The sequence below is a fragment of the Condylostylus longicornis genome, unplaced genomic scaffold (assembly GCF_029603195.1).
Source record: "Condylostylus longicornis isolate FDR11 unplaced genomic scaffold, ASM2960319v2 ptg000135l, whole genome shotgun sequence".
Taxonomy (NCBI): Eukaryota; Metazoa; Arthropoda; class Insecta; order Diptera; family Dolichopodidae; genus Condylostylus; species Condylostylus longicornis.
In genome coordinates this window covers 14,591,372-14,607,495 of record NW_026578103.1, presented here as the reverse complement: position 1 = coordinate 14,607,495, position 16,124 = coordinate 14,591,372, and the positions used below count along the sequence as shown (strand labels likewise).

The 16,124-nt window shown below is 20.9% G+C and overlaps 1 protein-coding gene across 2 annotated transcripts in view; it reads left to right on the top strand.

Annotated features, from left to right (window-relative positions):
* Positions 1-11,413, top strand: part of LOC129615145 (uncharacterized) — an 85,922-nt gene extending 74,509 nt beyond the window's left edge. For both annotated transcript variants that reach the window (XM_055530223.1, XM_055530224.1), the window contains exons 3-7: positions 1,059-1,454; positions 1,568-1,909; positions 2,022-2,453; positions 7,510-7,540; positions 9,254-11,413. In XM_055530223.1, coding sequence (XP_055386198.1) covers positions 1,059-1,454; positions 1,568-1,909; positions 2,022-2,453; positions 7,510-7,540; positions 9,254-10,355 — 2,303 coding nt within the window. In that variant the 3' untranslated portion in view covers positions 10,356-11,413. The remainder of the gene's footprint in view (positions 1-1,058; positions 1,455-1,567; positions 1,910-2,021; positions 2,454-7,509; positions 7,541-9,253) is intronic.
* The last annotated feature ends 4,711 nt before the right edge of the window (positions 11,414-16,124 follow it).

The window sequence follows — 16,124 nt, the reverse complement described above, 5'->3', positions numbered from 1 at the left end:
GACAGATTAATTTCATAGAAAATTAAATGATTCATTTTAAATGTATTGCGTACAGCAGCCTTATTATGATGTTAAAGAATATTGTCATATATATATCTGTTACGTTATATTGGCGGTAATGTCTGTAGTATAATCATTAATTTTAATGTAGAATAAATCGGAACAATTTTTAAAATAATATTTCCGCTTTGAATATTAATAAATTTATTGAAAAAAATGATTATTTTTTTGGTATTCATTTGAAATTTAAATTATTTAGAGCAATACAAACATAATCAACAATAACATGTTTAAACAAATAAATGGATACGTATAGTAATTATAGAATGAAAATTGTTCACTCATTTAAATCTGCCTCTAAATACATGCACGCAGCATGCAGTTGTTGTCAAGAAGAAATTAGTAAGGTAACCGGAACGGATTCGTTTAAGTAACATTTAATTCTTCATAATATTGTATAGAGTTACTGCGAAAATTACTTACTGATTTGAGAATCTTTTGCGAATAGATTTCGAAATACTTATTCTCTTATTGATGCGATAGTATCAATAAACCGGAATATGTATTCCCAATGTAATATCGTTGATGTAAAGAAAAGCGTAGAAAAAATTTAAAATTTATCGATTTGACGTCGATTGCGAGAATGTGTAAATAAGTTTGCACAAATTTAGCCTGCAAACGTATAAGATTCAGCTGGTTCAGAAAATAAATGTACGACAACATTATAATGATTTTGTTATACTATCGTACAATTGTTTTTACGAACACAAAATTTTTTCATTTCTTAAAGGGAATTTGTTTTATATTGAGTAAGATTAACGTAAAGTTGAACCTATACAGCCTGTATTATAAAAATATAATTATAATTTCATTATAAATGGAGGCAGAACTACCGTAAACAATTGATTTATCGAAAATAAATTTAGTGATTCTCTGATTTCGAAAATGAATTTGTTTTTACCTTTCTGTTCAGAATTTTTTTTAAATCTTTTTTATTAATAAATATTTTTTTTTATATTAAAATTACATCAATATAATTTTTGTTCTTTTGATTTCAGAGCTTTCATGTGCTCAACAATTTTATCAATCACAACAGAATCAGCAAAAAGATGCACAAGTTGTATTAGATATAAATAATAGAGATAGAGCAAGTGGGCAAGTTGTTGCAGCAATTGGTGATTCTGCAACAATAATATGTCAAAATCCAGGGAAATTTGATTATTGCCGATTTGTTGTACCAAGTCCTCTAGAACCAAATGGAATAAAAACCTATGTGTTATCAGATAAATTTCATTCGACAGATCCAAATATAGCATATTTTGGAAATGGTTTAGATAATGGTCATTGTGGTATTAGAATTCAAAGTGTTCAAGAACAATTAAATGGCAATATAACATGTTCAGCAGCTGTTGGACCAAATGAATTTTCAGGATTAGTTAATCTTTTCATTGCAAGTAAGAAAGAATAAAATTTTTAAAAATAAATTTCTACACAACTAACGTACTGTGTATTAGAAAAAAAATATTTTGAATGCTTTTATTAATGTTTAAATTTTTGACTTTTTAAGGAGCGCCACTAGAACCAGTTATTGAACAGGAAGGACCACCAAGTCGGAATGGATATGAAGTCGGTCAGAGAATCACATGGAAATGTATTGTTAGAGATGGACGTCCACCAGCTCAAATCCAATGGTTTATTAAAGATGGTGAACAGTATTTACCAATAAACTCAATGAATCCACGTCATCGTTTCGAAACACAAGAAGATTTTTCAAGTCAATTATTTACAAGTATACAAGAACTGGAAAGAACCATATTAGTTGAAGATGACGGAAAATTTTTAGTTTGTCGTTCAATACATGAGGCAACAAGAAATATTGCCGAAGCTACAACACAATTGATAGTTAAATGTAAGTTTTTATTCTTTTATGTTCTTGAAACCCATGAATTTATTTAATTATAAACTGATGATAAAAAATATTTGATGCTAATTAAATAAAAATATTTTCTTTCTTGTTTTAGATGCACCAACTGGACAACGAGAAGTTGATATTTATGGATTACAATTAGAAAAATCAAATTCAATTACCGTACAAATTAAATCAAATCCACGACCACGTATTGAATGGAAAATTGATGGTGATATTATTGAAGAACGTGGTACAAGAGATCGTTTTATAGCACCAGAATTACAACAAGTTGGACCAAATTTATATAATGCAACATTAACAATATCACCGCTTATGGTCGAAGATTTAGTCAAAACATATTATTTGTCAGCTTTTAATGAAATTGGTAGAGCTGAATTTAGTGTTAGAATTAGTTCGGCTGATACACCAGCTGAAGGTCTTGAAATTGGTGCAATTGTTGGAATCGTAGTCGTACTTGCAATACTATTGATTGTTATACTTTTGATTGTATTTGCCAGAATGACAGGAAAATGGTGTTTTGCCCGTAAGTTTTCTTTTTTCTTTATTGATTTTTGTAGTGAAAGAAATTTTTTTTATAAAATCTTTATTTCTGTATAACTTTTCTCATTATTTATATGAATGTCATTTTGGTTATCGTTTTCTTTTTTCATATTTACTTTGTTTTATTCTCTTTAACTTTATTAAAATTATAAGTAGAATTTTTTTAAAATTTTAACCTATAAGTGTAGAAGGTGTTTGAATTCTTTTATAGAGTATATGAACTTTTTTTTTTTAAATATGGCATTTTGACTTTGAAAATTTCAAAAAAGTTTTCTGAAATTCAGCTCTTAAAGTTAAACCTGCAAAACATAAACGTTAATTTATAGTTCTACATTTATTTCGTAGTTTTTAGTTTTGCAGTTTTAATTTTAAAGGCTGGAATTTCGGAAAAGATCGTTTTTTTTCTGTGTTTTATAAAATTTTTTGTTGCAAAACAAAGTACGCCCTTCCGTTATGGACTTTGTTTACTCAATTAAAATATTTTTAAGTTTATTTCACTAGGTTCTTTGCTATTATATAACATATAACTTTTTCAAATCACTCTGTAGTAGCTTGAAGTGTTATACAATCTTGTAATACGTTTATTATCAAAAGAAATTTAATATCTACTGTGATTTGATATTTTCAAGTTTTTTAACTTTACTATTAATGTTTTATAAAAGTTCTTTTAATACAAAAGAATTCCTGAATTTTAATATATCCGATGAACTGGTTTAGTTTGTAGAATTCTCCTTGGATATATACTTAATTCCATTATTTATTTAAAACAGAATTCTTCCATTCAGAGTGAGTGTGAAATTATAATTTTAAGAAATTAATGTAAAAAAAATTACTTTCTTTATATAATGGATACCTTTTTTTAATTAATTTTATTTTCTTTATCACATAATTATGTTTTAAAACTACTTTAAAGCACACAAAGTAATCATTTAATTCTGTTTTATTTTTAATATTACTATTAAATTACTTTGAAATTTTGAAATACATAAAAAATTTTTGAAAATAATTGGAAGAAGGATAAAACTTTAGTAAACAAATATTTAGTAATAATTGTTTTAAGTGTATAAAAGTATAATTTAATATTTCGTGGTTTGGAATAATATATTTTCATATTTTATTCGTGTTGATTAATTTTCAATAAAAAAAAAAATTAGTGAAAATATTATTTAAATTAAAGTGAGAAAAACAGAAAACAGCAACAGCAAGAGCTAACTGAGTAAATTTTTGATTTATATTTTTAATAAAAAATGTGTGATACATTAGAAAATTTTCTCTCTGTTATACGGGATAAGTGTATAAAATTTGAAATTTTTTGTAAATACAGTTTATTTTTTTGTAAATTCTTATTGAATTTTTACATTTTTCTCTCTAACAGGGTTTATTTTTTTTATAATAATAATTATACTAATATAAAGTATTAAAGAATATACATTAATATTTTTTTTTATTAAAAATAATAAAAATACTAACAAAAGTGTTGTAAGATATTAAAAAAAAAACAAAAGAAATAAAAGAAGAAAATTTTGGAATTTGAGAGCTATTAATGTTTTTAACTTTGAAATCAGTGAATTTCATTGCAGATTTTACAATATTAAACAGTATAACAGTTATATTAAATAGTATAACAGTTATATTGAGCCGTATAACAGTTATATCAAACAGTATAACAGTCATATTGAACAGTATAACAGTTTATTCTAATATGTATTCAGTATAAGAATAATTTTCTATACAATATATTAATTTTTCGTATATACAAATTTAGAATCCATTAAAATTAGATTCAATGCGGAAATTTCTAAGATAGCCAAATTAAAACGAAGAAAAAGAAGATCTTAAAAAACCTTATTTAATTTTTTCTTTTAGGAAAAAGGTACTATGATTTCCAACAATGCAAACTTTATGAGAAAATTATAAAACAGAATTTATATATGAGTTGTAAAATGTCAGTTTTAATTAGAGTCCTTCAAAATCGTTCAAAAACGATTTTGAATAATTGAATTTGAATTTACTTGCAAATAATAATTTTGAGTTACATATAGATTCGCCTTATTCCCATAGAATAATGAAAGCATCTAAAAGTAAACATGCATGAATGCTTTTAATTCCAAAAAAAAATTTTAGATTTTCTTCTTTTATTTTAATAATATTTTGTAAATTATTGAGTAAAAAAGCTTTTATCTGTCTTTTTTTTTAAATTATTGATTTTTAGTACATAAAGAAAAGGGAAACAAAAAAAAATATGTAAAAAAAAAAATTTTTTTTTTGTTGCGCATGAAAAGTTAGTTCTTGTCTTGTTGTTGTTTTTACAGGAGCATCATTAGACACTGATATTAGTCCTGATTCCGAAGCACAAATTCAACATAATGATGAACTTGATACTAAAGATACTGAATATGATGGTGGTGAAAATCCAAATCAACAATCAGAAGAAGTAACACCACCAGTAACCGATAAATTAGAATCACAAAAAAAAGCTGATATTAAAAAATCAACGAATGGCCAACATCAGAATGGAAGCAAAGAGAAAAAAACTAATACAAATACATCAGTTTAAAATTAAAAAAGTTTTTTTAATGTTAAAAAAATGTATTTTACGTCAATTTACATTAAAATAATTAACTTTTTTCTTTTTCTTCTTTTTTATGAAATTTTAAAAACATAAAATACAAAAATTTTAATATTAATAATTTCGGTGTATACTTAAATAGCTTAAAAATAATTTTCAAAAAAAACTAATTCCATTTGTTTTTTTTTTTTGAAATTTGTCACAAAATAAAATCGTCGAAATGTTTGTCGCATTTAATATAGGTATACGTATTGTATATCGTATATAATATCGTATTTCGTATATAATATCGTATACGTTATTCTAAAGTATTAGCATTTATTAGATTTCAATTATAATTAAATATAAATTTATTTATTTTAACTTTTGAAATTTTAAAATAAATAAATAAATAATTTTCCCTAATGCCCGGCAACGACTTAAAACAATTTTAAGTATAGATAGCTGTAAAATAAGTTAAAAATAACAGAAAAAAAAATAAGCCAAAAAATGTCTTCGATCTTTGATCTAATATTCCAGTTTTTAAATATTTTACTTATTTAAGAAAAAGAAAATATTCTTTTAAAAATTCGAAAATGTTTTAAAAAAATTAAATTGTCCTGGTCTTTAATTGACTTTCATTGATCATTATTAATGTATCAGTTGTTAATTATTTTGTCTTCAGTGTGTTTTCAAATTGTAGAGTTAATTTGAAAGAGTTATACATACATGTTAGTTGTAGGATTAGTAGAAAAAAAAAACAAGAAAAAAAAAAGGAAAAAAAAATAAATATAAAAATTTTAAAATTTTAATGCAATTATTTTGTTTTTGAATAGTGTTTATTATTTAATTTCTATTTTACATTTTGTAATTAATTAATTATTGATTATTACAAAAATTAATTTACAAATTAAATTTTATTTTTTGCTCAAAATTAACCAATACAATGAATAAATTTGCTGCCAATTTAGCATAGAATTTAATTTTTGTTAAAATTTTAATTACATTTTATAAACACTACTTTTGACATTCAAAATACGATAAATAATGTATTTTAAATTAAATTCGCATTACAAAAAAAAATAAGCGCCGAAAATGTCAAAAAAATTTTCTTTATTCAATATTTTAGATAATTTAAAAAATAATGTTGTTAAATTTGTGTTCATTATTTTTAAAAATGCTCTTTGAATCGAATATAATTTTTAATATCGAATACAATTTGTAATATCGAATATAAATTTTGCTTTTTTTCTAATATTGGCGTCTCAATATTTTGCTTAAGCAAAGCAATCTCAATCCTGAATAAGAGAATAGTACTTTGAATCTCATTGTTGTAATTTTGAATGTCAATTTGAATATATTTTTCGAATATAATATTAAATTAAAAATTAATCAATTTTTTAATCAATTTTTAAAAAATAATTGTTTTATCACAAAAATTATAATTTTTAAATTTAAGAATAGAAATTTTCGTATTATGTCTTTCCGTCCCTATTGTATTTTTTTTTTTTTTTTGGAATTATTTTTAGAGTTAGTAAGATTTTTTGTTTTTAGTAAGAAGCAATTTTGTTTTTCCTCTTAAATTGAATTAAAAATTTGAATTTTTTATAAGTTTTAGTTAAATGAAATATTGGATAAGAAGTAATATTTTTTTTTTTTGAATTTTGCTTTAGATATTTAAAAGTCTTTAAAGAATTAAAAAAATCATTGAAAAATTATAAATATTTTTGCAAAACTATAAAAAATTGTTTATAATATTTAAAATTTTTAAAATTTTATAGAAATTTCGAAAATCATTTACAAATTTTATAAACAAACCTTTTACAAATTTTAAAAAACTTTTTACAAAATTTTGCTTTAAATATTGCTATGTTTAGAATTTAAAAACAATTAAATATTGTAATGAATTGTAATTCAAAAATAAATAATTGAACGTTTTTTAGAATATTGAAAAAAAAATTAAAATAATTTCAGAAATAGCAACTGTAACTGCCGAATAATAATAAAATATTTTTTTTATTAGAAGAAAATAAAATTTGCTTATATAAACATTAATTAAATTAAAATTTAATCAATATTATATTTTATACAACATATGAATATACTTATATATATATATATATATACATATATGAAGTAATATTAGCTAGGCATCTATTTTTTTTTTAAATTGTAATGAAATATAATATTAATGTGTTAAATAAATCTTTTTTTTTTATTCATAGGAAATTTTGTTTTGTATTATTATAATTATTATTAAATAATTTTTTATCCTTTGCATGAAAATTTTTAATTTCAATTTCATATAAAAAAAGCTATTCTTGGACACATATACAAACAAATGTACTTTAGAATGTGGGTTTTTATAATTGAAAAGAAAATTATTAATATTTTTGAATTAATTTCATTAATATTTTATATAAAACCAAAGAAATGTTTACAAAATAATTTATAATAATTTTTCTATGATTCTTTTCTTTTTTAATTTCAGCAAAATCTACAAAATCTTCTACAAGTGAAACGTAAGTGTAAAAATATTTATTTATTTTATAATTAAATAAATTGTATATTAATTTTTTGATTAATTTTTTTTTTTTTATGTATATTTGCACTAATTTCATGTTTACATTTTAATTATTATTCATGTATAAATTTAGAATTATTTAGAAAAGATGAAAAGAAAAAGAGATTTAAGTAAATAATCATTTTTTAAAAATTCATTTTCATTTAATTGAAAACATTCTAAATATGTTGAGTTTTAAGGTTATGTACGATATTATTGAAAGAGTTTTTGATATTATTGAATTACTTCTAATTTTTTTATTTATTTATGGTGTTTGAAAATTAAAATTAATTAAAAACAAAAATATTAGAAAACTTTATGCTAAAAAAAAATTTTTTTTTGTTGTTTGTGTTAGACGGTATTAATTTTTTTTTATAATTTTTTTAATGTCACGCAACTTCGAAACAATATAGAAATTCATTTTAAAAACCTTTTTCCGAAAAAAAATATTTTTTTTATTTGGTATTTTTTCTTATATGAAATAGTATTAATAATTTATTTTCTTATTTTTATGGGCTATAAAAATTTGTTTACAGTTTTGTTTATTTAAATTTTTCTTTTAAATTTTAGTTTTCAATAATTTCAGAATATTATTGTAATATTTGTTAGTTTGTTGGGGGGTAGTATTTAGATTGAATATATTTTTAATTAAAAATTTTTTCAAAAATTAAACAACATTTAAAATTTTCTTATTTTTGAAACAAAAGAATAATTTTTTTTTGTTATAACAATTATTTTAAAAAATTGATTTTTAATTAAATTAGAAGACGAATGCTTGTTCCCTCTTTTAATAATCGATTCAAATATTTGATAATTTTTTATTTATATGTGGATTTTTTTTTAGATACCTCAAGTATTTTAAAGAGTAGATTTGTTTTAAATATGTATTTTAGAATTTTTATGATATTAAAAGTTTATTAATTTGATTTGTTTAATTTACTGTGTGATGTTGTAAGAAAAGTTTATTTTGAGTGCGTTTTTTGAGCAATAGAGAATTCTAAAAGAAGAAAAAATTCTAAATTAAAATTTTTTTAATATTTTTGGATAAAAAATTTCTTAATTTTTTTAATATGTTATTTTGGTCAGATGCGGTTATAAAAGGTATATTACATATAACATATGTTACTTAATAAGATTCCTTTAAAAATTTTTGGAAAAAGACTTAATTTTTGGAAAAATTTCATCGGTTCTCTATTGTCAAAAACATGTTTGGGATAAACGGCCTTTTATGGGCATAAAGTATGCAACAAATCGAGTGTAATATTTTCTCTTTTTGTATTAAATCCACAATTGTTCTCAATTTGTGTATTTAGAATTTAAATGTTCAAAATATTAAATAAATTGTGCCTGTCCGTATGAGAGTTTGCCTTCATCATAGCATTAATTCATCTACATTATTTTCATTAAAAAAAAAAGACCAAAATTATATCTAGTTTTTTTTAATATTTTAATTTGATTTCCGTTTTTTTGTTTTATAAAATTAATTTTTAATTATACATTTTTCTTTATTTTTATTTGTTATTTCTTCGTGGCGGATTTATAAAAAAAAAATTTAATTATTAAAAATTTTAATTAAATTACTAAAATTTCTGAATTATTATATTACATATGATTTACATACATACATATATATAAACATCAATGTAAATATAATAAATATGTAAACATACAGTCCAGATGAATTTCAATATACTAAGAATAATGGTAATACTACTAATAAACAAATAAATAAAAAAGGTAATAATGGTGGCGGAGATCCTAATGTATCACTTTTACCAAATCAATCGAATGATGCGAATGTCATTCAAATTGAAAATAATCAAGATAATTATGATAATCAATCGTCAGATGATGGTGGAAAACCACCATCAACAATATGTTGTGGTTTATTTAATAAAAACAATAATGATAACGTTCAATATACATTAACTACAAATCGTGAATTTTTTGATTCTGAAAATGCTGTTTATAATTCAACAACCGTTCCAATTGATAAAAATGATAAGGGTGGTGAAAAAAGATTTTCAAAAAATAAGAAACCAAATTCTTCACCACAATTAAGGCATACAAATATGAAAAATCGTACAGCACAAAATCGTACCGCTTCATATGCCGAAGCAGTTGGCTTAAAAAGAGCATCCGATTATCAAGGAAATCGTCAACAACCATTACATAATCCTAAAGATGATGTTGAATTAGTTACAAGTAGTATGTTACATAATCAAAATGATGATCCATCAAATGTAAATATTAACAATGATATTTTACTTAATGAATTAAATAGCCGTTTAAAAAATAAAAATAAAATTGATGATACAAATAAATATAATCAAACACAACCACCAGATGTAATTACAACTAGTTCTGGACGTAATAATTTACAAAATAATAATGATAATCAAAATATTGATAGTAGTATAACATCACCATCTCGTAATAGTAAAATTGATTTATTGACACGTGGTAATGAACTTGGAATACCTGGTAATACTGTTATACCTGGAGATTCATCAGTTGAATCAAGATTATCAAAATGGATACCAAAAGATCAAAGAGAATTATTAGAGAAGCAAGCACGTATTCTATCAAATTTCCGTACACCACCTCCAGTCCCTGAAAAACCAACAAATAATAAAAAAACAATTGAAAATCAAAGTAATAATGAAGTTAATGATAATATAGTGGAAGAAAATTCGAAATCAACAATTCCTCCAATAACTACAAAGACAAAAATACCAGTTGATTCAACGAAACCATTCGAAACAGAAATATGAAATTTAATTTTATTTATAATTTGTTTTGTACAATAAAATTTCCTTAAGTTATAGATTTTTAAAATCTTTTGTATAATGGACAAAAATTTATTATGTTTCGATATTTTAAATTTCGAAATTTTATTATAAAATGGCTGACTTAATATTTTTGAAATTAAATTTTTAATTTTTTACATTTTATTTACACCATAACACTTTTAAATTTTTTTATTTTGTATATTTTATTTTGAAATAAATTATTTTTATATTTTGAGTTTCATATTGCAATAATATAATGTTGCAGTCAATCCAGATATTTATATTTAAAGGGAATTCCATGTAATACTGCACTAAAACACAATTCAGCTTATTAGTTTTAATTGCTGAATTGTGTATTAATATGGTTACTGCAATTTTGAAGACAGGGATATTTAATAAAAAATATTAAATAAACAATTATAATTATTTTTTTTTTTATTATTAATTTCTTCAGTTTCGAAATTATTATTTAGTGTTAATGTGTAAATAAATAATAATATTTTATTAATATTGTTTACTGTATTGAAAAAAATAAGGAAGAAATTGTTATTTTTTATTGTAATAAATTTGTTTTGTTTTTTATACAAAATAATAAAAATTCAAGATTTATGTACATAGTGCAATTTATACTATAATATATGTTGTCTAATATTAATTTGCAAGCATATTTTTTTTTTTTGTTAAAATTGATTTTGCAAAATTTTACGAAAACAATTTTTTATTCGAAATATTTATAAATAATATTGTATGTATATTTATAATATATTTAAAAATTGATACACAATTAAAAATTCAAATGCCGCCTGGAAGGCTCATAACACCTCCTTCATTTCGAACATTTAAGTAATTCTGCCGTAAAAAAATATTATTATTGTTAACACAAATGCAAAACTTTTAATTTGGTTCATGTCCATAATAAATTTTCTGATTTTATAAAGAAATTATTAAATCAAAAATAAATTGAATTCAAAAAGTAAAATTTAATTTTTAAACAAAAAAAATTTATATATATATATATATATATATGTATAGTTTGTTAATTTTTTCGATACTGTAATGAAGGTGTTCACTCTATTGTTATGGAGGTGAAAATATTGTTATTATAAACACTATTTTCTTAAATAATTACAATTTGCATATCACAAACGAAAAAATATATTTAATAAAAATAATTTTTCTTTAATAATCTCAATATAAATTGAGTAGAATATTAGAATTATAAGTTATATTTTGTATAATAAAAATCAATTCGAATATTTAATTTTATTAAAACATCACGTATTAATAATATTATAAGTTTTTTATTTTCATTAAGACTATCGAAATTACCGGATATTATTAACAGTATTTTTATATAATTAAATAATTTTAGAAACAAACAAAAAAGGAAAACTAATAAATAAAAATAATATTTAAAATATAAATGAATGGTTTATATTATCTTGAAATAAAATAAAAATTAAGATTATCAAAATTTGTTAAAAATCCTTAATTGATTAAAGATTTGCAATAAAATTTGGAACAATTTCAAATTTAAAAAAGTTTCAAAAAAATTTAATCTCAATTGAAATATTTATTTTTTTTAATTAATTCAAATATATTTCATTTTTTCAATTAGTTTACGAATTACAATTAAAACAAATTTAGAAATTGAGCACACAATCAAAATAAATGCAAAAGAAACGTTTATTTAAATTTAATTCTATTCAATTGCAGGATAATATAAGGCATTTATTCTTAATATACTATATGAATGCAACAAAAATATAAAAATTTCATATTTGTATAGATAGTTTCTAAAAAAAAAAAAGAAAAAAAAAATGTACAGGATTTATTTATTTTTAAAATTGTTGAACAAATACATAAATTTTTTTATTACATGCTTTTTTAAAATATTAAAATTCAAATTTAACAAAAACAAATTCAAAATTTTATTAAAAACATATTCAAATCGAAAACCTCAGCTACATATCATTATCAATTCATTATTTTATTATTTGAACAGGAAAAAAATAGTTAAAGAAAAATTTTACAAAAATTTTCGAAAGCAAATCACTTACCCAATCAATAATTAATTACCGTAAGAATTTAAAAAAAATATATTAAAGACCTGAATCACAATATCCTAAATGGTTTGTGTTTGTAATAATTTTTAATTTCTTATGTTAAAATTTCATGTTAGTTAAGTGACGCGATTTCAAAAATTTGTATGATCATAATGAAAACATAATTGAGACACAAGAAAACATTGTTATACATATAACTGTAGATATTTAAAGCGTTCACTTTTATAAGTCACTTAAATGTCAACCAAAAAATAAAAAAGTCATAAATTTTTGTAAACAATTTGTTTTGTATTTTCGTTTTGTTGAATATTTACATATTATTATGTATTAAGTTTGTATTAATTATGATTGAATAATATTATGTTTTAATAAAACTCATATTTTAGTGATAAAATATACAACTAATATTTTTTTTTTATTAAATTTTATGTGAGCTCAGTCAGTACTATATAATTGGATCTGCAAATAAATAAATATAAAAATATTAAAAAATTAATATCATAGGTAAAGAAAGTGAAGAGCGAAGTTATTAAGGGTATTAATTTTTTTAAGGAATTTATAAAAAAAAAATCAATTTATATATTTAAATATTTTATTTTAATTTCGTGTAAATGAAATGTAAATGAATTTATTAGTTCTTTTAAATAATTATTTCATTTATGACTTAATAATAAATTTTCCATAGCAAAAATAAGAAACTTATTTCGCATACCACTTTTAGTTTACTAATTTGGACTAAAATTTATATTGAAACTTAATATGAAATTCAGACAATTGACATTTTTAAGACTTACAATTCAATATTTTTTTTTTGGAAAATATAAAAAGTAAGAAAATTTAAGAATTATGCTAACAAAATATCAATAAAATACAAATTGGAATAGTGAATGCAATAACCTAAAAAAAAGGTTGATTTCGAAATCTTAAACACTAAAAGGAATAAGGGCAAACGATTAAATGTGAATTCATGCGTCAATTATACTTCTTTAGTAACTAATGCTGTGTTTCTGAATAAATCATGTTAGAGTTAGAATATGAATTTAGAAAGATGCCCTGTGTTATGTTGGAATCGTACAAAAAATTGTATTTTTTTTTGGAAAATTAATTATAAAAATTAATATTAATTATTTTATTACAGAATTATAACAATTTTATAATTTTAATAATACAATATATAGACTAATATTAAATAGTAATCGCTCTTCACTAACATTCTGCATTCGTTTTAATATTAAACACACATACATACATAAACTATGGCTGATTTAATATTTTGAAATTGTTTTTTGTTTTTCTATTTCTTATACTTATATACTAATTCTAAAAATTCATCCTTATGCCTTTTTCTACTATTTCATATCTCATAATAATTTTTATGATAATTTTCAAGAATTTAGAAAAAAAAAACATCCTCTTTCTTCTGAATTTATCATTTTTTTTTTTGTATTTTCTATGCTTTCAGAGGTATGCGTGACATAATTTTTATTAAATTTCCTAGAAGATGAGTTGGTGTAAGCTGTTAACAAAAAAAAAAACAATTTTTTATATTTTTCTGTATTTATTTTTTTTTTGTATTTGGTTTTTATATTTAAGGTTATTTATAAAATAATAAATTTAAATATTTTATTTAATATTTTTTTTCTTTTTTTTAATTTTATTGCTTTCGGAAGAAATAAAAGAATATTATATTTTAAATTTGAGATAATAAAAGTCAAGGTTTGCATTTAATTATAAAGAGAGTCAAAGAGAATTATAAAAAGTCGATGTTTTTATAAAATCGATAATATTAAGAATTCAAAATAAAAGGTCACCTCTAAGAATTCAAAAAATTTTGAATATAATAATTTTTTTTAATAATTTTTAATTGGTAGAAAATATTAATAATTTAATGTGTTTTTTAAATTTAATGATTATTTGAAAATTATTGTTAAATTAGATTTGTATTTCATTTGAAAAATATTTAAAAAAAGAGATGTTTAGTCCGGATTTTGTTTTCAAACTTCAAAAGATAATTAAAACTTCTCTTCTCAATATTAGACTTGTATTCTAATATGAATGCCTTCATTTTTGTTTTTGTTATCTTAGAGTTTATAATATATGTAATTACTGTTAAATGGATTTCTTTTGTGATTGTAAGAGAAAGCTTATTAAGTTTGAAAAACGTCGTTTGAACAAATTAAATTCAAAATTTCAATTGATTAGTTTTAAGTTGTAAGTAAGTAATTATCACTTCAAAACCAACTGAGACGATTAGATTTTGATAGAATATAGAATATTTGCAAATAATAATTAAATTTTGTTAAACTGGATTTATTCAGTTTTTGGTTTTAATTAGAGATTTTATAAAATATTTTTTTATTTAGAAGAAAATTGCACTCTAGAATATTGGGCATTTGAACAATTTATAGTTTTTAAAGCTTACATAATTTTAAAATCAATGAGATATGAATATTGTCTATAGTAAATCTTTATGAACTATTACTAATATTCAAAAATTTTTAAAAAACCAGTGTGTTAAGAAATTTTTATTAAGAATTAAGAAATTTCATATTTAATTGTTCTCTTACAAACTAAAAATCCCTTTCTTTAATTAAAATGTTTTATTTTTATTTTTACAAAGTTTCATTATAAAATTATTGAATTTGAGGGCGAATATTTATTATTTTTGAAAATAAACTTGAAAAATCGTAATAAGAAAGTTATGACCCCTAAAGCACTGATCCTTGTTTTTTTTCTTAAATTTTTTTTTCTCTATATTTCTTTGTTAATAAATCTTTTTATTAATTTTAAATAGTATTTTCTCTTGATTGGATAATAAATATAGGTATATATATATATTTTTTTTATTTTTTTAAATAATTTTTAAAAAATTTTTTGTTTTTGCATGGTTTGTCATTTTGAGCTTTTGCATTTTGCATTATTCGAAAAAAAAAAACACTAAAATAAATGAAATTGAAAATTTTGCACAAAATCTTTTTTTCTTTTTGTTAATAAAACACAATTTTTGTTTTGTTTAAAAGCTTTTTTCAAAAATTTTGCTTAACTAAAAAAAAAAAAATTCACAAAAAAAAAACATAAAAAATAGAAAATTATAATTTAACCTTGTTGAAATTTAGCAGTGACACTGAAAGTGCATCCGTTATTAAACAAAATAACAAATCAAAAAGACTACCTACATTCACAGCAATTTTTAAAAAACGTAATGAAAAATCAAAGGATAATAAAAAGGATATTGTAACAATTGAAGATCAAAAAGAAGATGAACAAAGATTAGCAACAAATACAAATGGTGAAAATAATGATGGTAATGAAAATGATTTAAAGGTTAGTTAAAATAAAAACAAAAAATATTTTTATAATTAAAAATAAAATAACAAACAAAATTTTTAGAAACTTATTAACAATCAAAAATATTATATTAGTTTTAAAGGCACAAAAATGAAATTTCAATGATTTATAGAGTATGACAGAGCTGCGGAATAGATAAAAATTATTCAAAATAATTTATTTTTAACTCTTGAATCACAACATATAATAAATTTTTTAAAATTTTAATTCAATTATCTCCTATATCTATGGTAGGCTCGTCATCTACCTAGTAAACTCAATGACGTAAGAAGCTGATGTTCACGGTTATCTACAATATCGTGCACCAGCCCTTTGCTCCTCTCAGGAAAAAAAAGAA